Genomic DNA, 26,078 nt, shown 5'->3' with positions numbered 1-26,078 from the left:
TTTTACACTTCATGATTTTAAATATCTCAATCAGATCACCTCATTCTGTTCTGGAAGAACAACTCCACCTTCTCCAATAAGTATTCTCATAACTGAAGTCCCTCATTCCAAGCACCATTTTAATAAATCTCTTCTGCATCTGTCCAACTTCTCCAGTGATGCAACTAGTTAGTGTACAGAGGAGAGCCTACCAACTGGTTGTATCGCAACATGGTTCAGTATTTCGAGCACCCAAGTTCAAAGGCAGCTGCAGAAAGTGATGGACATTGCCTGGTCCATCACAGGTAATGAACTCCCCACCATTAAGGGATGGACAGCACCCGTTGTCTCAAGAAGGCAGCTGATATCAAAGATCCACACACACCATCCTGGCCACCCGCTTCTTACCTGCTACCACCGGGAATAAAGTAATTGGACCCGAGTACCAGACTCAAGAATATTCAAACTATTTCAGTTACACTCAATGCAGTGTTTTGTGAGGGTTTAACATAATTTGTTTCTTTCATACCACTTGATAAAGCCAAGAATCCTTCGAGACACACAAAGATTGCAGATGCTGGAATCTTGTGTAAATCAAAAGCTGCTGGAGAAAGTCAGCATGTCAGGCATCATCTATACATGGGAAAGGATAGAAACATTTCAGGCAGGGACCCTTCGAGAGTGAAGTAGAGGTGAGGAAGCTGGTAAAAAAGGGGAAGGGAATGGGCAGGGCAAGAGATAAATAAGGAAGGAATAATTGGAACAAGATGTGGGGGAGAAAAAAGAGTAGATTGTCTTATAAAGACTGAACGTGATAAATGGAGACAAAGGGCTGCAGATGGTGTAATCTGATGAGAAAGGAAGGCGAGGAATGACATGTGGAACCAGAGGTTGGGATGGTTCAGTGGTTGGGAACAGGGAATGGGGAGGAGAGGGAGAGGAACAAGAGAAAAATAGGGCCTCTAGAGTGAGTGCGTAATGAACAGAAGGGAGGAGGTGGAGGAGAGGTGGTGAACTTGGTCATAAAGGGCAGAGGGAAAGGAGAGAAAAGGTGCATATGAGAGGACCTGGGTAGATCAGAACAAGGAGGGGAGGTGGTTTTACCCAAAATTGGAGAACCAATGTTCATGCCATTTGGTTGTCGACTGTCCAAGTGGAATAGGAGGTGCTGTTCTTCTAGTTTACATGACCTCACTCTGGCATTGGAAAACTCCCGTTTTCTGCAAAGTCAATGCTCTTCAGTAATCCCTCCGCTCCAACCCCTACCCCAGCACTTTCCCCAGCAACTGCAGGAGGTGCTACATCTATCCCTACACTACCATTCAAGTACCGAAACAGCACTTCCAAACAAGAGGGGTTTACAGGCACTTCCTCCAACCTTGTTTATTACATTTGGTGCTCTCCATATCTTGAGTTTGAGAAAATCCAAAAGGTCAGTCTTAATTACATTACACTGTAATATATATCACCGTACAGACAGGTTAAATGAACATATGCGCAGCTGAAGCTTGTTCATTTGAAAAGTAATCTTATCTTTCTTGTGGAGAGGTAATTTTTCAAATTAGATTGAATTCTGTTCAAACTATTTAGAGTACAATTTACAAAGAGACCATTTTATAGCATAAATCTTAATGTACGTAACCTGTCTAAAAAGGAATGTAACATTAAAGATGCTAGAAGTGAGTTAGGGGATCTACACATTAGGACAAATGTACAACAACAGAGATCACAATCCCAGCTGTAATATACAGTCTTAAACTCATGAATCCCCACAATAAGAAATAAAAATAAAACACGACTGTCGTTCGTGTGCCTGCCAACTGATGAGGAGACTAGCAAAGCCCTAAGAACAGGTTACCACCACGAACCCTCCACAGGGGAAGGTACAAGATTGTAATTTCCTTGTTTATAAAGGAAAACCCAGCTGCTCCTAATGTATGACATATCCTCCGCACAAAGTTAGGCAATTAGCTTTTTACTTTTGATGTGCCTCAAAACAAAATTTGCAGCCCAAGTTCCACTTAATTATTACATTATTTTAAGTGAGAGCAAATCATTAACAATTATAGGCATAAAGTAAAACAACTTAAAAAAATCAAGTTCCCAAATCTGTTTTCTTCCTTTTCAAAGTAACCTCAATTTAGATATTTAATTGCTCCTTCCAAATAGCAAACATACCATGACAACCTACAGGAAAACATCAGTCGTAGAAGATTCAGATTAAAAAATAATTGTGCAAATGAAATGCATTGAAATTAGATATTGTCCATGGTACCAATGTAGGTGGCTTCACACAAGATTCATGTGCTTCTGATGAAATATGAATTATTTCTCCTTCGAGGGAAATAAATGTTTTGACTGATCTAATGCTGAACAGAACTAGTTCTAAATCTGCCATAAATTATTAACCTCTCTTCAGCCACTTCTTTCTAACATGCTCAAAATAAGCTGACCAATACACAGAGGAAATAAAAACTATTTCAATTGAACTGCAGCAAAGTAAACAATCCAAGCCCAGTCTGAAGTTTCAAATACTGTCAGAGATCAAGTGACAAACAATAAGGTAATGAAATGGTCAAAGCTTCAAACAAAAACATTGAATTACAGAATTTATGGCTGAAACATTAAAAAATAAACACACTTTATCTCGGTTAATAAAAGATTATTCTTAAAACTGAAAACATTACCATCCAAAAATGTACCAGGACTTTTAATTCGCCCTTGAACAAAGTAACACGCCAAAAAAACATATTGGGCAAGTTTCCTTCTGTTCACAGTGTACAAACAGAACCCTAAAAATTTTATGGGGAGAGAAAATTGGGAAGATCACAATAAAAGCTCTCTGCATTATCGTGCAAACATTTCCTCTTGAAAAGGTGATGCATACATAGTTAGTTCAGTTACACACTGATATGGGCTCAGAAAGTCAGAGAACACCAAAGGCAATAGCATATCAATGGTATATCTGTGGGAAAGTGAAGCACCTGTGCGGTTTTCCCTAGTCTGGTACAGGAACATTTCCATCGACTCTCGGGAATTTCTACAGCACTTGGCATGAATTACTTTTCAATCTATCGACACACTTTGATAATTAGTGAGGTTATTTGATTGGATAGAAGATGGGTACAGTTATGCATGCCAACTTTAAACAAAGCAGAGCCTCATGACTTAATGGCGGGATGCAGTCTTGAAGAAATAAATCTGACTCTAACCTCTGTGCTCAAACACTAGCCTTCCTATGCTAGACTTGTCTGAAAGAAAAAAAAGTAGTTGATAAATTCTCCAACTAGAAAAGGGCTGATGAACGGAAAGGAGGATGCACCCAATACACAGTTCAGATATGCTTTACAACATAGAACGATAGAACTAAAAGGAGAAAAATGTTTACCAATTGTGCAATTCAAGGAGCAGCACACCAAAATTAATGATAAAATCTACTTAAATATTTAACGGTTGGCCACTGTGATTAGTTTTTTTTCTAAAAGCCAAGAATAAAACTTTAGAATACATTTATTTAAAATCCCGAGCTAAAATATCTTGCATCTAGAATTCTCGCATCTATTACCCAATTAATTTATCACACCTCAATTTTTTGGCAGTAATTAATTATGTCCACAAAATTAACATAAACTACATCAATAGTTCCAGTAATATTTTCAAGTTAAAATAATTCCAAAGAAATTAGTGCTGTGGCATCAAACTGTACATGTAACAGAAATAATAATGATAGATTAAAAATACAGAAAAGTGAGGTAAACGTGGTTTAAATTTCAGAGCTAATAATTCCATTTCATTATGTGAAAATTAGGGAGAGAAAAAATAAATTCTGGATAACTTTCCCAAACTATTTATGTTACCCAAGCAGATATGATCATGTTAATAATTTACTGGACAAGTTTAACTAAAATTTGATAGATTAAAATTTAGCAGATTACATGTTATTTTCAGGTTTATCAGCAAAGACAATTTCTACATACTGTTTCAGCTATTACATGGGAAAAAAATGTATCCCAGTCATCAGCGAAACAAATATGCACAAACAAATCCTGTAAAAGTCCTTTGGAATATGGAATATTAATAATACATATGCTTTCATAAAATATACTTCAATTATACTTTAAGCTGCTTTTCACATCTCCCCAAGTGTACATGCTGATTTCATTGAGATAATAAGCAATGGTACATTTTAGAATTCAAATCTAAGATGTCAAATATCTAATTTCGTTTTTTTAAGGTTTTAAACTCTTTGGGCTGAAACCTGCTGCTGATGGCAAGTTACGTGCGATATGGACTTCCCTCGTCCTGATCTGCCACTGTCAACCTACTAACCAAAGCCGTTCCAATCAGACATCACATCAGGGCCATATGCCTTTGGAGACCTTTGAACTATTTTAAAATCTGACTTTATCTTGCACTAAATGTTGTATCCTTCATCTGTACACTGTAGATGGCTTGATTGCAATCATGTATAGTCAACTTCTAAAATAACTAAAACAGTGGCAAAAATGGTCCACCCATTAAATCAACTGCAACCAAAAAGCAGTCTACCGTGGTCATCCTGAAACAATGGCCGCTTTTCTGTATGGATACTATCCATCTTGCTGAGTAAATCAACCAGTTTCTGTTTTTAAATGCAAGCATAAGAGTGGGTAAGAATGTTTGGAGTTAAGAAGGGACCGGGGGGGGGGGGGATAATATGTAAGAGGAAGCAACCAAAGTCCAGCAAAAGAACATCTAAACTATATTCAATAAGTGCAAGTATTCTTTCTCTGTAATGTTTCACAACCTAATTGAATGCTTCAACCAAGTCAGCGTTTAATGTGTTCCAGAGGTTTACAGCTCTTGAGTGTGGAGAAAAACACCATCTGGATTCTCTCAAAATCTCTAATTGTATCATCTGGCTCTATACAAATAACTTCTCGATTCACTCAACAGATTCCATTGGAATATTAGAAACAAGAATTACGGTCCCCCCTTCAATCGTATTTTTTCAAGAAGAATAAGGTCAATTCTCTATGCATCCTCATGGATTATTTGAAGCTCAACATCATTCTGATGATTTTCCAATATCTTCACTCACATAAACTGAAAAAAATGGATTCAACATTCCAAGTTTCTTTTAAGGACTTTGGGAATTGTTTAAACTTAATTTACATACATTTACTGACCTGCCTCGAAATTCTGTTTGTTATTAAGCTCATACCTACCAACATTCCTCCATTAATCAATTCATCTTCTCATTCTACCTTTTCTGCTGCTTTTATCTCTGCTTCTCCAGTCATTTTTCTTGTGTCTTGCAATTGCTTGTGAATGCCATCTTGGATCAGATCCGTAAGTGGACATGTCAGACTAGTGGCCCATTAGTTTGTATCTCATTATAGGTCCTTGAGAAACTATAGTCAATTAATCTGCTAATTCTAGCTGGCATGTGAAAAACAATTCACAGAAGCTGCCAACAAGCTCAGTTACAGCCTTCAGGGAAGCAAAACTGCTTGCACATGACTCTATTTCTGTGCTGTATGATTCTACTTGACTCAATCTCTGTGTGATCCTTAATGCCACATGAAATGAAACAGTTATAGAATTACATATTTAAAATAATTGCTACCAAGTAAGTCGACTATGATCTTCTAATGACAACTAGAATGGCCAAAACAAAATTTGCCTCACTTATGACTCACTTAGTCAGGAAGCAAGTTCACATCCCATTCTAAAGTCCAAAAACATATTCTAGACTGACACTTACAGTACAGTAGTGAGGGGATGATGTTGAAGATATTGGCTTTGAATCATTCACCTAAGGAACCCATCATTTGCTCTCTCGGGTCAAAACAGGTCCCATGATATCAATTTGAAGAAAAGCACTGAAATTCTCATCTGGTACCCTGACCAATATTAATCCTTCAACCATCATTACTGAAAAGTAAGTCCATCTGGTCACAGTCATATTACTGCCAGATAGGCACAAAATGCTAGAGTAATTCAGCGGGACAGATAGCATCTCTGGAGAGAAGGAATGGGTGACATTTCAGGTCGAGACCCTTCTTCAGACTGAGAGTCAGGGGAGAGGGAGACAGAGATATGGAAGGGCAAGATGTGAAAACACGATCAAATGGGACAATGATCAAGGAAAATGTAGACTGGTTCATTGTTAGCTGAGGGGAAGGTAACCACAAGGCATACAATCGGCACTTGCTGATAACAAATTACTTGCAACCTTTCTGATCACAATGGTGTGATCACTATTTAATTGTCTGCAAGATAATTGGGACATCCTAATTAACAACAGACAAGCCTTTTACAAACAGAAGTTAGTTCAAACCTTTGGGAAAAAATTGCACGTGTTGTAAATCTGAAATAAAATATAAGCTGCTGGAAACACTCAGGGCAGATAGCATCTGGCTAAAGAGAAATGGAGTTGAAGATTCAGGATCCAGACCCTACCTCAGAATGGGGGAAGAGAAAGCTACGAAGATAGACACAAAATGCTGGAGTAACTCAAAGGGACAGGCGGCTTTTCTGGATAGAAGGAATGGGTAACGTTTTGGGTCGAGAGGATTATACGTTGTATGCGCCCGCTGATGGGGTGAAAAGCGAGGACTAAGGAGACTCTGTCCCTGTTGCGACTGAGGGGAAGGGGAGCAAGAGTGGAGCTGCAGCTTATCAAGGAGATCCTAGTGGAAGAGGGGAACCTCCGTTCCCTCATTCATCTATGATGGAAGAGGGGAACCTCCGTTCCCTGAAGAAAGAAGTCATCTCAAATGTCCTGGTATGGAACACCTCATCTTGGGGGCAGATGCGGCGTAGACGGAGGAATCGGGAATAGTGGATAGAGTCTTTGCAGGAGGCAGGGTGAGAAGAAGCGTAGTCCAGAAAGCTGTGGGAATCAGTAGGTTTACAATAGACTAGACGACCCGTGGACCTGTTGGGTCCCGTTGTTACTAAAAGTTTTTAGTAACTTGTCAGTTTCTTTATTGAACTAAATTAAGGTGCATGTTGCAATCAAAAGCACTTGAACAATTGGTTGGGCAGAAAGCAGCCAAAACGGTACACGATAGCGCTACAATTTGAACGAAACACGACCCGTGGACCCGTTGAGGTCCAGTTGTGACAGCGGTTGATGAAAAAAAAGACACACAACTTTAATAATATTTAGTGGTCAAACTTTAACTTTGAGTATTTGTAAATTTGAGTATTTCCCTCAGGAGTCATCGTTCAACAAAGCACGCGTTTAATGACAACATTGAACATGGAAGTATTAGATCAAAATGGCGATGCTTGTTTTATAGGGTATGTGTCCGAAATACAGCCAAAACGGTTATATGGAGACGGTGAGATCAAGAAACGGTAGGGGGCTGTTGGTGATGGTCCAAGTGAATTTGAGTGCAGGATGGAAATTAGTAAAGTTAATGAATTCCTTGAGTTCTGCATGAATGCAGAGGTAGTCCCGATGCAGTCGTCAATGTAGCGGAGATAGAGTTCGGGGATAGGGCCAGTGTACTCCTGGAACAGGGATTGCTCGACGTACCTTACAAAGAGGCAGGCAGGCCCAGACAAGTGCCCATGGCTACGCCTTGGATTTGGAGAAAGTGGGAGGAGTCGAAGGAGAAGTTGTTATGAGTAAGGACCTACACTGCTAGGAGAGTGTTGGTAGAGGGAAAGTGGCTGGTTCTGCGATCAAGGAAGAAACAGAGGGCTTTAAGACCTTCCTGGTGGGGGATGGAGGTGGAGAGTGGCTGAACATCCATAATAAAGATGAGGGAGTGGGGGCCTAGGAAACTGAAGTAATTGAAGAGACGAAGGGCGTGTGAGGTGTGCAGTTCTGGTTCACTCATTATATGAAGGATGTGCAGGGTTTGACGGGGGCACAGAAGCAATTTACCAGAATGCTGCCTGGATGGCGGCGCTGCCCTAGCAGCTGCGGCTTACCTGCAGTCCATTTGTCTTTGTGTTTTTGTTGTTTTTGTTGTCTTAATTGTAGTTGTGATGTGGTGTTTTTGTGTTGTGTACTATGTGTGGGTGTGGGGGGGGAGGGGGGGAACTGTAACATTGTAAATATGTATCCCTTCCGAACGGAGACCCGACCTTTGTTTTCTGGGCCGTGTCTCCGTTCCTGCTGCGGCCTACCATCGGCCCAACTCCTGGAGCTGGCGGCCTCCAGGGCTCTGGTTCGCAGAGCCCGCGGACCAGACTCACCATCAGCGGAGCCGGCCGTTCTCGGAGGCTGCGGGAGCGGCTGCGACTCGCCTTAGGCTCGGGCCGCGTGGATGCCGACATCGGGAGCTCCGGCAGCGGCAGCGTGTTCGCCCGCCCCGGATTGCGGGGCTTGGGTCGGCCCGCCGCGGATATTTCACCGTCCGGCGCGGCCTGAAATAGGCCACGGAATTTTCTCTGCTCGGCGGGGGCTTCAATGTCGGGAGCCCCGACCGCCCCGACTTGCAGCGGGGCTTGGGTCGGCCCGTTGCGGACATTTCACCGTCCGGCGCAGCCTGGAACATGGCAACGACAACAGCCTGACCGCAGGAGAAGACGGCAGGGGAAGAGAAAAAGACATTCTGGCCTTCCATCACAGTGAGGAGGGGACTGGAGGAGACTCACTGTGATGGATGTTTCTTTTTGGGGGGTTTTGTGTTGGTTGGGGTTGTGTAATTTGCTTATTTTATTGCTCTTATTGTTGGACTGTGGGTGACGAAATTTCGTCCAAAAAACTTGTTTTTTGGATGACAAATAAAGATATCTTGAATCTTGAATTAAGGAGTGTTAGCTATAACGAAAGGTTAGACAAACCTGGATTATTTTCTCTGGAGTGATGGAATTTGAAGGGAAACAAGACAGAGGTTTTGGGCAAGATTTTATGTTTAAAGACAGAGTGGTGGGTGCCTGGAATGGCTGCCAGAGGTGGTGGTAGAATCAATTACAATAATAGCATTTAAGAGGCTTTTCGATGAACAAGTGGTGATATGGATCACGAGTAGGCTGGTGGGATTAGTTCAATTTAACATCACGTTCAGCATAGTCATTATGATCCAAAGGGCCTGTTCTAGCACTGTACTGTTCTATGTTCAAAGGAAATCTATTGAAGAACAATTTTAAAATATTATTCTGGCCAAATATCAAAAGTACTAAAAACCTGAATTTCTAGCACTTTTGTGGTTTCAATATGCAGTCCTCTCAGATTCCAGTTAAAACACACAAACACCAGTAATGATTCCAACTGAACCTTAAAGAATACATGTCCAGAGGATGATACAAACTCCCATTGCATGCTAAAGTACACGGTCCAAACATGAGCCAGTTTATTTTGCCTGCCTGATCCTAAACTTGAACACAACCACCATAGAACGCCACCTGCTGATCTATGTTGCAAAAACATGATACAACAATAACTTACCAGATAAAAGCATTGCTTTTTGTCAAGAATGTTTGTCATATGTACCAACCATGGAACAATGAAATTATTCTTCGCAGTAGCTTAACAGGCCCGCAAACACAATACAAACATAAATATAATAATTTTTAAAAATCGATTAATAACCAGAATACTTCTGCAAAAACTATCATTGACCTTGGCAGCTAAATATTTAAAGTAGCTGATGCTGAAGTCTAACCTGGCAGGATTTGGAATGTGGCCATTGAAATCACTGAGCAATTTATTCATGCCCACTTGATCCAAGGCAGATTACATGTAACATTTCAGCAATTGCACTCTGCTGCCCTTGGCACTTAAGCCCCAATCTTGTCTGTGGCTTGCACCAGTTCATAAATAAATAAATAATAAGTACTTTATTCGTCCCACAACGGGGAAATTTGCAATGTCATAATTAATGCCATTTCTGAACCTTTTAAAGTAGATCTGTTGGTCATTCTTTTGGTATGACTTCCGTGGATCTTTTGGTCATTCTGGAGGTGTTGCCAATTCACTGTAATGTCACTTTTGTCAAAATCTTCCTTTTCTCCACAGATGCTGCCTGACCCGCTGAGTTACTCCAGCTTTTTGTGTCTATCTTCATTATAATCAATCATCAGATCATATTTTTTTAAAACCAGTGTGGAATATTTAACTGAAATTCATTCATGTCACGAGCATTGATGGTACATCTTGCCGAGGGTGGCAGTTAAGCTCAACGACATTTGTGAACTGCTGACACACACTGATCCATTGGGTTTTTTGGGGGATTGAAGCAGCACTGGCAAAGCCAGCATTTATTGCCCTGACATACTTTCCCTTGGCAGCTTGTTGAGCAATTTAGGCGATAGCTAGTGAGTCCAGTCACACATAGGCCAGCTAAGCATGGCAGATTTTCTGCACCAAAGAACATTATTGAACCAAATGGCTTTTAAAAAAAATGATAATCCAATAGATTTTAACCACCGGTAATACCAAAAAACCCCAGAAAATATTGGAACCACTCAGCAGGTCATCTAATATCTGTGCAGAGAGAAACAGTGTTCGCATTTCAGGACATACACCCTTCATCAGAACTGAGAAAGTAAGAAAAGTTTAGCTTCACTGTTGCAAAGAGGGTGGGGATAAAGTTGAATATGTTAAAAAGAAAGCTCCCATTGAGCGGCGTTTTATGTTGAGTAATTCTCCAGGATGTCATTTCTATGGTTGCCTCTGATGCTCTGGTCAAGAATGCCTTGCTGTAGCAGCAGCTGCAGCAGCTAGACATTCTGAAGGGGCAGTGGATAGTATCAATGACATTAGGACAAGGTCCTAGAATATGAATTTAAGTTGAAATTTAAATTTAAAAGGAAGAAGCTTAAAATATATATTTATTTCAGGATTACATTGGTGACTATAGAGATTGGAAGACAGTCCTGGTGAATGTGTGGTTGGAGAATTGGTGCTGAAGGGATAGATTTAGATTCCTGACACTTCTGAACTGGTTTTGGAGATTGTGTACAAACAGGGTGTGCACAATTTCTCCCACTATCTTCAACCCTCCCAGTCACCCTGCCTCATTCCTCTCAACAAACATCCCAGAATCTTTCATTTCCCTTTTTGGCACCATACCTGAGGAAAGATGTGCTGGCTCTGGAGCGGGTCCAGAGGTGGTCTACAAGAATGATCCCGGGAATGAGTAGGTTAACCTATGATGAGCGTTTGTCAGAACAGGGCCTGTATTCGCTGGAGTTTAGAAGAATGAGGGGGGACCTCATTGAAACATACAGAATAGTGAAAGGCTTGGATAGAGTGGATGTGGAGAGGATGTTTCCACTAGTGAGAGAGTCTAGGATGAGAGGTCATAGCCTCAGAATTAAAGGATGTTCTTTTAGGAAGATGAGTAGAAATTTCTTTAGTCAGATGCTGGTGAATCTGTGGAATTCTTTGCCACAGAAGGCTGTGGAGGCCAAGACAGTGGATGTTTTTAAGGCAGAGATAGATACATTCTTGATTAGTACAGGTGTCAGAGGTTATGGGGAAAAGGCAGAAGCATGGGGTTAGGAGGGAGAGATAGATTAGCCACGATTGAATGGCAGAGATAGATTAGCCACGATTGAATGGGCCGAATGGCTTAATTCTACTTCTGACCTTATAACCCTTTTATTCCCCCTCTTTCCCATCCCCCCTGTCCCCTTCCACCTATATCCTTCAATCTGGCTTCACATTTCACTGCTCTTCTCTCCTTAGCTGACACATTTTGTCTCCTTTCCCCCCATTAATCTTTGTCACATACTCCACACATCTGCCAATCAAACCCCCCTCACCGAGAAACACCTATCACTTGCCAGGTTTTGTCCCGTCCCCAACTCTTTTTCACCCAAGTTCGCCCTACCTCTATCAGTCTGAAGAAGGGTCTCAACCCAAAACATCATCTGTCCATTTCCTCCACAGATGTTGCCTGATCTGTTGAGTTCCTCCAGCACTTTGTGTTTTGCTCAAGGTTCTAACATCTGCAGTGTCTCCAGACTAATTTATATCTTGAGTACTGAACCTGGGCAAAATATTCATTTAACATGAACGTGCAATTAAAATTACATAATTGATCACAACAAATATGAGTGTAACCAGAAACAATCTAGAGGTTTAGCTTTTTACTCCTTCAGCTATTGTCTAGAGTGGTTACATAATGTCTATTAGAAAAAAGGTCAGGTTCAAGATTAACATGATACGACATGCCACAGATAATTTACTTTAAAACAAAAACACTAACCTGTGGGCACCTCGTGGAAAATCAAAAGACCAGTCACCTTTGGAGCTGGTTCTCCAGGAGTTATTGGATTTTGAATCACCCGCACCCAGCTCCCCTCTCACCCACTCTGGTATTTCCTCTGCAGTGTTTTCAGGAGGAGTGGAAAAGCTGGGTTCATCAAAGTAGATAGACTACAATTAAAGGAAAACAACAACTGAGTTGATTGACTGAGACTTCCAGTCCCAAAAGATATAAATCACAGCCTTTTATCTGCCAGTAAATTCCAAACTTTGAGTGAGCTAATATCAAGCTTCAAATGATTCCAATGTACCTACTTCATTGATAGCTGACAAAATGTTGATGAACCCTTTAACAAACATATTGATATTCAGGAGCAGAGTCCACTCTTCAATCTTGCATCCTCTAATTTATTGCCACATTGCCTGTATATTGGTCGTTTGGTGCACCATCACTCAACATTGAAGAGTAAAGAATTTGTGAGCTTGTACTGCATATTCCCCAAGACCCAAACAATTGTAATGGAGTGAGATGCTACCCTCCACTCCTTAAAAAGTGGGCCAGTCTATGGTCCCGACCCAAAATGTCCATTTTTTATATTCTCCAGGATGCAGCCTCACATGCTGAGTTATTCCACCACGACTGTCTATTTTGGTAAACCAGCATATGCAGTTCTTGTTTCTTCCATACTGAATATCATGGCTAAAGGCCAATGTAACACAAGCCTTCTTGACCACCTTATCTACCTGCGACGCCACTTTCAGGGAACTGTGTATCTGTACTCCTAATCCCTCTGCTCTACAACATTCCCCAGGGCCCTAACATTCACTATGAAGGACCTGTCCTGGTTTAAATTCCTTAAATGCAACACCACACACGTACCTGCATTAAACTATTAGCCTTTCCTCAGCCCATTTGCCCACCTGATCAAGAGCTTGCTGCAATTTTTGATAACCATCTTCACCATCTCTGATACCACCCACTTTAGTGTTATCTGCAAACTTACTAAACATGCCTTGTATATTCTCATTCAAACCGTTGATATAAACCATAATGGGCCCAGCACCAATCCCTGAGGCACACCATTAGTCCTCGGCCACCAGTCTGAAAAACAACCTACCACCATCACCCTTTGCTTCATGAAGCCAATTCTCTATTCAGTCAGCATACAGAACCTTTAAAGGCCTTGCTATAGTCAATATAGACAACATTTGTGCAAATTTGGTAAGAATTTTTTTTTTACTCAACAAAAATAATGATTTAATTGGTCACAGGCACACTATATATAGATGAATCAATTGGGAAAACTTCATATATGTAGGAATATGACAATGTCTTTTATATTGGTGCCAAATCAACAAGCAAAATGTGTCATGCAATATGTTTTCTGGAATTTGATCTTTTGGGCATTTGTCTTTGGGCATTTAACAGTTTTGAGCAAACTAGACAAAACGCATCAGCTTCAGTAAAAAACATTTTTTTAACCTAGGCTTTTGGACTTTTTGGTCCCTTTGCACTAAAGCAAAGCAGGACAGTCAAATGCCATCCAAATTTTCAATAAAAGGGACCTTAATGCTGTCAATGACATGGGCACCCAATCAAATTGCACACACAATGAAGAGCTTCTCAGGCCTACATTTTTTGTAAGTTCATTTTTAAATTACATGGTAATACCACAAAGCCAACAGTGACATCTAATGAAAGTATTAACAACTGCATAATCTTACAAAAAAAGAACAGTCAGCACATCTTCAGAAGGAATGCAGTGACTGTATTTTAAGAAAAATTGTGAAAATTCATGAACACGTCATACCATGTAAGAGGGTAGTGTTTTAAGAGATCCAGGTTCTGGTCTCTGTGTGAAAGGCCCTTCAAGAACTCCCCGTCTAAGCATGTGCAGGAGAAGCTTGGCATATAGATTACGATTTTTCCGTCCCGTAACTCCTGCTCCAGCTCCAGATGGATCACATAATTTCTTGATCCACAGTGCACATCTCTGCCGCTCTGCAGCATGTAAACAGAATTTTTAAAAGCCACGGTTATTCCTTACTGCAAATAAAATGTTAGCGACAACAATAGCAAGTACATATGATGTTATAGAAACGGGAGAACAAACATGCCGGTTCCTCCACAGAGGAAGTCATCCAAAAGAGAAAATGGGTTGAAATATAAACTTGTACCTGAACCTCTGGCATATCTTTGTTGGGAACCAGACTCAGATTGGTTTTTAGCACACCTGACCAAATGCAAACATGCTGACAGACAAGTTGGAAATAAAGATTGATGGAATTACAAAATTAAGTTTACAAATATTTTCTTTTGAAATATTTAATTCAACAGGTTCTGATCAGACAAGCACTGGAATATCACTAATGCTCAAACATGCTACTCAATATCCTTCAACATTCAGAACTTAAAAGACTAAGATGTGAGGTGATAGACATAAAAAGCTGGAGTAACTCAGCAGGACAGGCAGCATCTCTGGAGAGAAGAAATGGGTGACATTTCAGGTCGAGGATGCACCGATGCAGTCATCACTGTAACGGAGAGTTCGGTGATAGGGCCAGGGTACTCCTGGAACAGGGATTGTTCAACGTACCCTACAAAGAAGCAGGCATAGCTGGGGCCCATGCGGATGCCCAAAGCTACGCCTTGGACTTGGACAAAGTGGGAGGTCAAAGGAAAAGTTGTTGACAGGGAGGACCAGCTCCGCTTGACGGAGTAGAGTGTTGGTAGAGGGAATTGGATGGTTCTGCTCTTGAGGAAGAAACCGAGGGCTTTAAGGCCTTCCTGGTGGGGGATAGAGGTGTAGAGTGACTGGCCCTATCCCCGAACTCTATCTCCGTTCACTGGCCCTATCCCCAAACTCTATCTCTGTGGCATCGATGACTGCATCGGTGCTACCTCTTGCACCCATGCAGAACTCACGGACTTCATCAACTTCACCACCAATTTTCATCCTGCACTCAAATTTACTTGGACCATCTCCGACACCTCCCTCCCCTTTCCTAATCTCACAGTCTCCATCACACAGGAAATAAGATTATTGACTGGCGTCTATTGCAAACCCACTGACTCTCACAACTATCTCGACTACACTTCTTCCCATCCTGCTTCCTGCAAAGACTCTATCCCCTACTCCCAATTCCTCCGTCTACGCTGCATTTACGCCCAAGGTGAGGTGTTCCATACTAGAACATCCGAGATGTCCTCATTCTTTAGGAAATGGAGGTTCCCCTCTCCCATCATAGAGGAGGCCCTCACACGTGTCTCCTCGGTACCCCGCATCTCTGCCCTTGTTCCCCCTCCCCCTAGTCGCCCTTGCTTCCCCTCCCCCTAACAGAGAAAGAGTCCCCCTGGTTCTTACCTTCCACCCCATCAGCCGCCGTACACAACACATACCTCCGAAATTCCTCCAAAATTTCCACCACCTCCAACGGGATCCCACCACTAGCCATATTTCCCCATCTCCACCCCTTTCCGCCTTCCACAGAGACCATTCCCTCCGCAACTCCCTGGTTAACTCATCCCTTTCCACCCAAACCACCCCCTCCCCAAGTACCTTTCCCTGCAACCGCAGAAGATGCAACACCTGTCGCTATACCTCCTCCCTCGACTCTGTCCTGGGACCCCAACAGTCCTTTCAGGTTAGGCAGAGGTTCACTTGCATCTCCTCCAACCTCATCTACTGTATCAGTTGTTCAAGATGTGGACTCATACATCGGCAAGCGTAAGGGCTAACATTACGAATGCAGCTATGTGGGTTTTATTGCAGGAGCGTAAAAGCTCCAGCTTGGATTATTCCTGGGGCATCCTGTTGTCAGCATGGAAGTGCGGTTTATGGCTGATCCATCTTCTGATATCAGCAACTGGCCTCAAAGCTTTGAAGTATTAAGAAGAACATCTTGCCATATGGACTGCCCTTTGTTCCCAAGAAGGAAGAGGTCACGATGGACATAACGGACACGGAGGTCCCGAAAGACACATAAAGATTTATAGGACATGCAGCGCCAGAGACTCAGGTTCGATCCTGACTACGGGTGCTGCACTGTAAGGAGTTTGTACGTTCTCCCTGTGACCTGCGTGGGTTTTCTCCGAGATCTTCGGTTTGCTCCCACACTCCAAAGACGTACAGGTATGTAGGTTAATTGGCTGGGTAAATGTAAAAAAAAAATTTTTTTTAATTGTCCCTAGTGGGTGTAGGATAGTGTTAATGTACGGGGATTGCTGGGCGGCACGGACTTGGTGGGCCGAAAAGGCCTGTTTCCGGCTGTATATATATGATATGATATGATGACATTGTAAACTTGCCATATAAGGCAGCGATGGAAAAATACTAGCACATGTATTTAGGGTATAAAAGGTGTGTAAATGTAAGCTTTCGGAGAGAGAGGCTACACTGGCTGCCTGAGCGTTTCTGAACACTCCGGTATCTAGGCTCTCTCCCACCTGGGTGAGTAGAATAAAGAGGTTAAACGATTTTGGTTGTCTGACTATTCTGTTAATAGGTCACGAACTACAACACAAGGCCAAACGCAGACTGGAACCCACTGGATCGTTTCGCGGAACACCTTCGCTCAGCCCGTCTGAACCAACCTGATCTCCCGGTTGCCTGACACTTTAATTCTCCTTCCCATTCCTATACAAACCTTTCTGTCCTTGGTCTCCTCCATTGTCAGAGTGAGGCTAAATGCAAATTGGAGGAATAGCATCTCAGCTTATAGCCCAGTGGTATGAATATTGATTTCTGTCACTTCAGGTAGCCCCGGCATTATCTCTCTCTCCCTCCCTCCCCCACCCAAGTCGCACTAGCTTCTCATTTTCACCCAACAAACAGCTTACAATGGCCTGCTTCCTTTAACATTGTTACTCTTTTGCATATCTTTCATTCATTGTTCTTTATCTCTCTACATCACCGTCTATATCTCTCGTTTCCCTTATCCCTAACCAGTCTGAAGAAGGGTCTCGACCCAAAACGTCACCCATTCCTTCTCTCCAAAGATGCTGTCCCGCTGAGTTACTCCAGCTTTTTGTGTCTATCTATGGTTTAAACCAGTATCTGCAGTTCCTTCTTACACAAGAAGTGAGGCGAGATTATCTCCTATTGAAATCAAGGAGCTCTGGTAGAATTGAGGTTAATGAGCATCAAAATGAAGAACACTGCAATACACAAAGGAAGATGATTGTGGTCATTGAGGGTAATCATCTTCGCTCCAGGAGTTTATCAGAGCACTCTTTGAGACAGACATCAAGTGGTGCTGGAAGGCCATCAATTCGGTGAAGTACACTTTTTGGTCTGTCCCAAACTTGTTGGTCTCTCAACACAGCGAGATGTCTATAAGGGAATGTTGCTAACTGGTCCATTCCAGACTGCAGGAGCACTTGCTATGAGATGCACTGAAGCTTGTTGAGGGAGGCTCTGTGAGGGAGAACCACAGTCCAGAGTCCTCCTGCTGCTGGGCATCGAGGGCCTGAGTCCGTGTGGGGCATCCCTCAAACTGGGAGGGGATACCACCCCAGGGGAGTGGGGGCATGAGTGGCAAGGGTGTTTTGTTTAAAGACAGGTGCATGTACTACTTTGACACTATTAAATGTATAGACACTGAAAATGTGTGAAGAGTTTTTGTGCAGTGTTTATTTATGATTTTTGTTCTGAATAAAGCTTATTTTTGAAATAAGATCCAAATAGAGCCCAAATATCTTCAGCTGTTTCATCAACAAGCTTCCATCATAAGTTTAGAATTGGGGGTGCTTATTCATGATTGATAACATTCTATTTGTGAGTTACTCCAGCATTTTGTGATACTGCCTGTCCCACTGCGTTACTCCAGCATTTTGTGTCAATCTTCGGTTTAAATCAGCATCCACAGTTCCTTCCTACGCACTTCGTCTGCTCCACTGCAAAATTTCCTCAAGGTATGTCTACTTTGAAGTTTTCCTCCTGTCTCTGACGAGAGTTCTGCAACATACTCTCTCGTGCTCCCCCTCTGTGATTCCTCCTGCTCTCCGACTTTTTTGCAAATCTTTCATTCACTTGTTCAATATCTCTATCTCTCATTTCACTTTCCCCTGACTCTCTGTCTGAAGAAGGGTCTTGACCCAAAACATCACCCATTCCTTCTCTCCAGAGATGCTGCCTGTGTTACTACCCAAGTGACACCAGCATTTTGTGTCTATCTTCGGTTTAAACCAGCATCTGCAGTTCCTTCCTACATAATCTATTTGTAAAGTTCAGCAACAACTGCATGCAGCAAGATTCAGACAACACACTGGCATTGACTAAAACTTGGTAAAAAAGTGCCAGGTAATAACCATTTCCAACAAGAGATAATCTAAACAGCTTCTCTTGATGTTCAATTGCATTACCATCACCAAATTACCCACCATTTACATTATACAGGTCAGCATTACAAGGAACTCAACTGGATCACCTACACAAATACTGTGGCCATAAGAGGCGTCCGTAGAGGTACATAGATAGACAAGATTTAGAAGGAAATTGGTCAAATGCAGGCAAATGGGGCCTGCTTAGATTGGCCAGTTTGGTCGACATGGACTAGTTGAACCAAAGGGCCTGTTTCCGTGCTGTATGACTCTGACCTTCAAGAATGGTATAAATAATTATTAGTTTACCTGACTTGTGTACAAGTTTCAGAACAAATGGTTTCATATCAACCAAGTAGTGGTCAAATTCTGAATCCAGCTTTTCCCAGGTTTCTTCCTGATTGGCCATCACGCTTCTTTGGTACATCAACTCACAACAACCTGATTCAACAGAGAACAAAGCAATCAGTACAGCAGAAGATTTTAAAAATCTAACAATTTCAAGGACAAATAACGACAATAACGAGTCAAAGTTCATGAGGGAGGTCGATAATCTGGTTAAGTGGTACCTGAACAACAATCTTTCTCTTAACATTAACAAGGCGACAGAGCTGATTGTTGACCAGGTGGGAAAAGCCGAGAGTCCATAAACCCATCTTCATTGATGGGACGGCAGTGGAGAGAGTCAACAGTTTCAAATTTCTGGACATGATAATCTGTCTTGGGTCCAACATATGCTTGCAATTATATAGAAAGATGGAAAAGAGCTAGGGGCGGGACAAATCCTGACAAGTGATTGGTGGATACAGGTGGGGGGGGGTTGAATGATAGATGGGTGGAGTAATTGACAAAGGGTATAGTGAAAAGACAAATGTCCGTCAAGCAATGAAAAGAGTAATATCTGAAGCCAGAGAGAGGGAAATTGGTGAAAGGTAACTGTTTCGTTACTGACTATTTAAGCAATTGTTCTGAAGAACCAATCTATTAGTTCTGTTAGTTCTGCAAGAGCTTGCCCGTTATTTGCAACATCTCTGTTTGCCTTTGTCTAGTATCATTGCTGGTGCACATCTTTCTTACAGCCATGTTGAAAACTGATTCAAAGTTTTACTTGTGAGCCACCCGCCTTTCTGTGGACCATTCATTTGTCTGGTCTTCTTACCTTATTCTGATTACAAAGACAAAGCAAAACATTTTGGAGGAAAGACCGGCCTGGTTGTTTGGTTGGCCCTATGGGGAATTCGAGAACCAGATGCATAGGTTTAAGGTGAAGGGGGAAAATATTTTTTAATAGGATTTAATAGGAATCTGAGGGGTAAATTTTTCACACAGAGGGTGGTGGGTGTGTGGAACAAGCTGCCAGAGGAGGTAGTTGAGGCAGTTTTACTATTGCAACGTTTAAGAAACAATTAGATAGGTACATGTGTAGATACCTAGGTTTAGGGCCAAACGCAAGCAGGTGGGACTAGTATAGATGGGACATGTTGGTAGGTGTGGGCAAGTTGGGTCGAAGGGCCTGCTTTCATGCTGTATGACTCTATTGAGTAATGAGCGTAGACAAAATGATAGCCTAAGGTGCTCTAGTCCAGTCCCTGCACAATGTTGAATCAAGGAACTGGAGTAACTCAGTGGGTCAGGTGACATTTCAGGTGGGGACCCTTTTTCAGCCTATCTTGCTTGTTTCTGGGTGTAGTTTACAAATAAGAGGTAGAACTTCCTTACTATTAAGTGCCACAGTTCAGCTCATTACTCCTGGAATTTGCCACGATTTTGAGAATGTTTACAATAGGATATCATATTCCTCAGAAGGACATATCAAAATTTGGACCTGCAAATATCTTGGCCATAATGAAGCAATTTATTGCAAGTTCCACACATTATAATACCATGAGCTTTTAATTGTTGCAAACTCACTACAATCCTTTGCTATGGTAGCACCTACAGCAAAGGGCAGCACAGTGGTGCAGCTGGTAGAAGCTGCTGCTGCACAGTGCCAGAAACACTGGTTCAATCCTGACATTGGGTGTAATCTGTCTGGAGTTTGCACATTCTTCTTGTGACCCTGTAGGTTTCCTCCAGGTGCTCGGCTTCCTTCCATACCTCAGTGGATAGGGAGTGGATGATCAAGTGGGATAACATGCTGTGAACAGGTGATCAATGGTGGACCGAAGGATCTGTTTCCATGCTGTATCTTTCAATTAATCACTAATCTGCATTCCTAAATACCATCATTAGCTTAAACAGTATGTAGTATCTCCGGTGCGGTGGATGTCTGTCCTTGCCTCCAAGCAAACCATGGACAATAATTCTTCAAGCAAAGCCTATTGACTTCAGCAAACTGGTACCAGCTGTCTAATTTAATTACTATATCAGTATCAGTATGCTGCTTTAAATAAATAGACAAAAGCTGCACAATTTTCCAGACACAAACAGACATCTGGCCTTTTGCAATCGTGTGACCTAGCTGTCCTTAGCTCACGTGCGACCATGTCCTGATGGAGAAGACATGGTACATGTCATATTTAATGTCGCTAAGATTTTGCCCAATAAACTCACCTCCACACTACTTGTAATTTTCATTTTGGATAGTGCCAAGTTCAGTGTTCTTTTAAGTACACAATTTCATCAACTGGGACATCTCTTGTGCAATGTTCCACGAACAAATTTGCTCACATTGCTCAGGTAACACTGTTTGCATGTATTAAGAGGACATTCAAAAATCACTATAGCCAGTACAAATGCAACCAGTTGTCTCTAACTAATTATCAGCCTTGAAGAACATACCCAAACTTTCCAAGCAAATACCAAAAACGTTTGGCACTTTATTTTAGTATGATACTTTACAAGTTTTTCTGTGTACTGCATGTCCTACTTCTGCCATCTCTTCTTGAGTTTACTGTTTGCAGGTGTTGCTTTTATTTTGTTTTTTGAGAAATAATTACTTTCTTTTCCCTGGAACTTTTACACAACCCAGTTTCATGACCAATGGAGTTTTTTTTTGTCGTTTCTTCTGAACAGAAGGGCCAAGTTCCACTTTTACTTCCTAACTTAGAAATATTGCACAATATAAAACACAACTGTTTACTTCGGCAGTTGGACTTCAGAAGCTGCAAATATAGCACATCAATGTTTCCACAATTAATTGCATGGCCAACATTGTTAACAAGCCTTCCTTAAATTAAACATAATTCTCATAACTAGTAGTTATACTATACCTCAGTTCTCTCTGTCAGACTGCCTCCAGCCTCCAACTAAGCCCTCAACTACTCTGATAGCACGGTAGCGCAGCGGTAGAGTTGCTGCTTTACAGCGAATGCAGCGCTCCGTCAGTGCAGTCTCCGGACTCAGGTTCGATCCTGACTACGGGTGCTGCACTGTAAGGAGTTTGTACGTTCTCCCCGTGACCTGCGTGGGTTTTCTCCGAGATCTTCGGTTTCCTCCCACACTCCAAAGACGTACAGGTATGTAGGTTAATTGGCTGGGTAAATGTAAAAATTGTCCCTAGTGGGTGTAGGATAGTGTTAATGTACGGGGATCACTGGGCGGCACAGACTTGGTGGGCCGAAAAGGCCTGTTTCCGGCTGTATATATATGATATGATATGATATGATATGATATGATATGACCCAGAGTCTCAGGTGATGCACCAATAGAAATGAGTCAGCTTTGCCTGTTGTGAAGGTTCACATAAAGTGGAATGAAAATGGCATCACTGTCAGTTCACAATGTTCTGTTGAGCGTGTAATCGTGGCAAACAACATAAAGAGAGAGCTGCAGGATCAAGTTTTTTTTTACAGGAACACAAAAGAAAATCTATCCTGCCCTTTCAGCTAACACAGTTCTGACATAAAATTCTCTAATCGTTAAACTTCAAACAGCATAACTAAAATAGATTATCTGGGCTGTCCTTATTTTTGTCTGGCAGACACATCTATGCAAGGTTAATTTTTTCTTTTTGAATTTTAGGTGAAAATTATGTAAACATTTGGTATTTTCAAAAGATGGCTTTTGAGTGAAATAGACACAAAAAGCTGGAGTAACAGCGGGACAGGCAGCATCTCTGAAGAGAAGGAATGGGTGACGTTTCAGGTCAAGACCCTTCTTCAGACTGGTTAGGGACAAAGGAAACAAGAGATGTAGGCGGTGATGTGGAGAGATAAAGAACAATGAATGAAAGGTGTGCAAAAAAGTAACAATGATAAAGGAAACAGGCTGTTTGTAGGGTGAAAATGAGAAGCTAGTGTGACTGGGTGGAGGAGGGATAGAGAGAAGGAATGCCGGGGCTATCTGAAGTGAGAGACATCAATATTCATACCAATGGGCTGTAAGCTGCCCAAGCAAAATACGAGATGCTGTTCCTCCAATTTGTCTGTGCAGGAATGGGAAGGAGAATTAAAGTGTCCAGCAACCGGGAGATCAAGTTGGTTCACGCGGGGTCAGCGAAGGTGTTCCGCGAAACAATCGCTCAGTCTGCGTTTGGTCTTGCCGATGTTCAAGTCCATATCTTGACCAACTGATACAGTAGATGAGGTTGGAGGAGGTGCAAGTGAACCTCTGCCTAACCTGAAAGAACTGTCGAGGGAGGAGGTATAGCGACAGGTGTTGCATCTTCTGCGGTTGCAGGAGAAGGTACCTGGGGAGGGGGTGGTTTGGGTGGGAAGGCAGTAAGGGGTGGAGATGGGAAAATGTGCCTAGTGGTGGGATCCCGTTGGAGGTGGAGGAAATTACGGAGGATTATGTGTTGTATGCGACGGCTGATGGGATGGAAAGTAAGGACTAGGAGGACTGTCTCTGTTGCGACAAGGGGGAGGGGGATCAAGGGCAGAGATGCGGGGTACCGAGGAGACACGAGTGAGGGCCCCCTCTATGATGGGAGAGGGGAAACCCCATTCCTTAAAGAATGAGGACATCTCGGATGTTCTAGTATGGAACACCTCATCTTGGGCACAGATGCGGCGTAGACGGAGGAATTGGGAGTAGGGGATAGAGTCTTTGCAGAAAGCAGGATAGGAAGAAGTATTGACGAGATAGTTGCGAGAGTCAGTGGGTTTGTAATAGACGTCAGTCAATAATCTATTTCCTGTGATGGAGACTGTGAGATCAAGAAAGGGGAGGTAGGTGTCGGAGATGGTACAAGTAAATTTGAGCGCAGGATGAAAATTGGTGGTGAAGTTGATGAACTCCATGAGTTCTGCATGGGTGCAGGAGGTAGCACCGATGCAGTCATCAACGAAACAGAGATAGAGTTCGGGGATAGGGCCAGTGTACGCCTGGACCAGGGATTGTTCAACCTACCCTATAAGGAGGCAGGCATAGCTGGGGCCCATGCGGGTGCCCATTGCTGTGCCTTGGACTTGGAGGAAGTGGGAGGAGTCAAAGGAGAAGTTATTGAGAATGAGGACCAGCTCCGCTAGGTGGAGTAGAGTGTTAGTAGAGGGAAATTGGATGGTTCTGCAGTCAAGGAAGAAACTGAGGGCTCGGAAAGCGGAAGTCATTAAAGAGACGAAGGGCATGCAAAGTATCTTGGACATAGGTCGGGAGAGATTGGACTGGGGAGGGGGGGGGGATAGGATGGAGTTGAGATACTTGGAAATCATTTCCGTGGGACAGGAGTAGGCAGAAACAATTGTTCTGCCAGGGCAGTTGTGTTTGTGGATTTTGGGGAGAAGGTAAAACCGGGGGTCTGCGGGGCTGAGAAACCATAAGGTTGGAGGCTGTGGAGATTTAGGCCTGGTGCTCGTCTGTGATCATGAGTGAAATATATTGGTACCTTATAAATACTGTGAATGCCACAAGAGAGTTTGATTCCACATCAAAAGATCCAACATTCTTGAGAATTAATTTATGAATAGAGGCATCACTGATTAACAAGAAAAAAAAATTTAAATTCCAGGGCGATCACAATAATGTGAATAAACAACATTCCTTGTTATCAAAGCACAACAAACAAACCAAAAGCAAGGTTTCGTAAATATTAGTTTTGGTTTCCACCCCATCTGTGAATCAGAGGACCATATTTGATTTGGCCTCCCAGCACTCTAAACCCACCAGGCCCTGACACAAGAGAAACATGATCTTAGCCTTCAACAGTGATTTAATGGATCTCCACAACATCTCAGTATTCTGACACAAATAATCAAAAAAAATGCTAAATTGACCATGGTTTGCACATATTTAATTTGGTATTACAACATTACAGATTTAAACAGACAGTCATGGCAGTTCTTCAATGAAAGATATCCAATCCATTTCCTTGGTCCCATTCAGCATCTTTTTATACTTCACAATTTCTGTATTGTGATGTATTCTGTAAGATTATAAAATGTTCAAACTTTGTGCTCATCCTGCCATCTCCTTTGCTTTTTTTTTAAATCCTCATATTTTCTTTGAATTAAAGCTCATATCCAGGAAGCAATGTGATAGGCAGCTGCATGATATCTACACAGTTTACAATATGCCAATCACACTTCAAATATCAATTGTAATTTTCTATTGGTTAGATCAAGCTATGGCAAGAGCAAAGAGACCAAAGGCAATTTATTAACAAATGCATGTGACACATGTGTTAGATCAATCTGGCCCACTGCACTTTAATAGCATTGATATCTCAAACTTTAAATACTGTAGTAGGGGTGAGATTCTACCACTAGAGAGCAGCAGCGAGTTATAGGCGTCACAAGCTCTTACCAGTGACTGCAATTGGATTTCATCATTTCCCAGTTTACACAAGATAATTCAAGATACTCGCAGTGCCCGCCATAATGTTTGGGACAAAGACCCATCATTTATTTATTTGCCTCTGCACTCCACAATTTGAGATTTGTAATAGAAAGTAAATAATGTGGTTAAAGTGCACATTGTCAGATTTTAATAAAGGCCATTTTTATTTTGGTTTCACCATGTGGAAATTACAGCAGTGTTTATACATAGTCCCTCCATTTCAGGGCATCATAATGTTTGGGACAAATGACTTCATAAGTGTTTGTAATTGCTCAGGTGTGTTTAATTGCCTCCTTAATGCAGGTAGAAGAGAGCTCTCAGCACCTCATCTTTCCTCCAGTCTTTCTATCACCTTTCGAGACTTTTATTGTTGTTTATCAACATGAGGACCAAAGTTGTGCCAATGAAAGTCAAAGAAGCCACTATGAGACTGAGAAACAAGAATAAAACTATTAGAGAGCTCAGCCAAACCTTGGGCGTACCAAAATCAAATGTTCAGCACATCACTAAGAAGAAAGAGAGCACTGGTGAGCTTACTAATTGCAAAGGGACTGGCAGGCTAAAGAAGACCTCCACAGCTGATAACAGAAGAATTCTCTTTATAATAAAGAAAAATCCCCAAACAGATCAGAAACACTCTTCAGGTGTGGATTTGTCAATGACCACTGTCCACAGAAGACTTCATGAACAGAAATACAGAGGCGACATTGCAAGATGCAAACCACTGGTTAGCCGCAAAAATAGGATGGCCAGGTTACATAGAAACATAGAAAATAGGTGCAGGAGTAGGCCATTCGGCCCTTCGAGCCTGCACCGCCATTCAATATGATCATGGCTGATCATCCAGCTCAGTAACCTGTACCTGCCTTCTCTCCATACCCCCTGATCCCTTTAGCCACAAGG

At 42.1% G+C, this 26,078-nt stretch overlaps 1 protein-coding gene across 5 annotated transcripts in view; it reads right to left on the bottom strand.

Moving 5' to 3' along the window:
- cep112 (centrosomal protein 112) overlaps positions 1–26,078 on the bottom strand; it is a 289,566-nt gene that overhangs the window by 249,137 nt on the left and 14,351 nt on the right. For all 5 annotated transcript variants that reach the window (XR_013547414.1, XM_078401444.1, XM_078401446.1 and 2 more), the window contains exons 2-4: positions 18,768–18,899; positions 13,948–14,138; positions 12,138–12,307 (exon numbers count right to left, since the gene is read on the bottom strand). Coding sequence is in view for 4 of the 5 variants with exons in the window: in XM_078401444.1 (XP_078257570.1) it covers positions 12,138–12,307; positions 13,948–14,138; positions 18,768–18,885 (479 nt within the window). In the remaining variant the exon portion in view is untranslated. The remainder of the gene's footprint in view (positions 1–12,137; positions 12,308–13,947; positions 14,139–18,767; positions 18,900–26,078) is intronic.

This window comes from Rhinoraja longicauda, chromosome 6, assembly GCF_053455715.1.
Source record: "Rhinoraja longicauda isolate Sanriku21f chromosome 6, sRhiLon1.1, whole genome shotgun sequence".
Lineage (NCBI taxonomy): Eukaryota > Metazoa > Chordata > Chondrichthyes > Rajiformes > Arhynchobatidae > Rhinoraja > Rhinoraja longicauda.
Note: the sequence above shows the minus strand (reverse complement) of the source record. Positions and strands in the feature narration are given on the sequence as shown.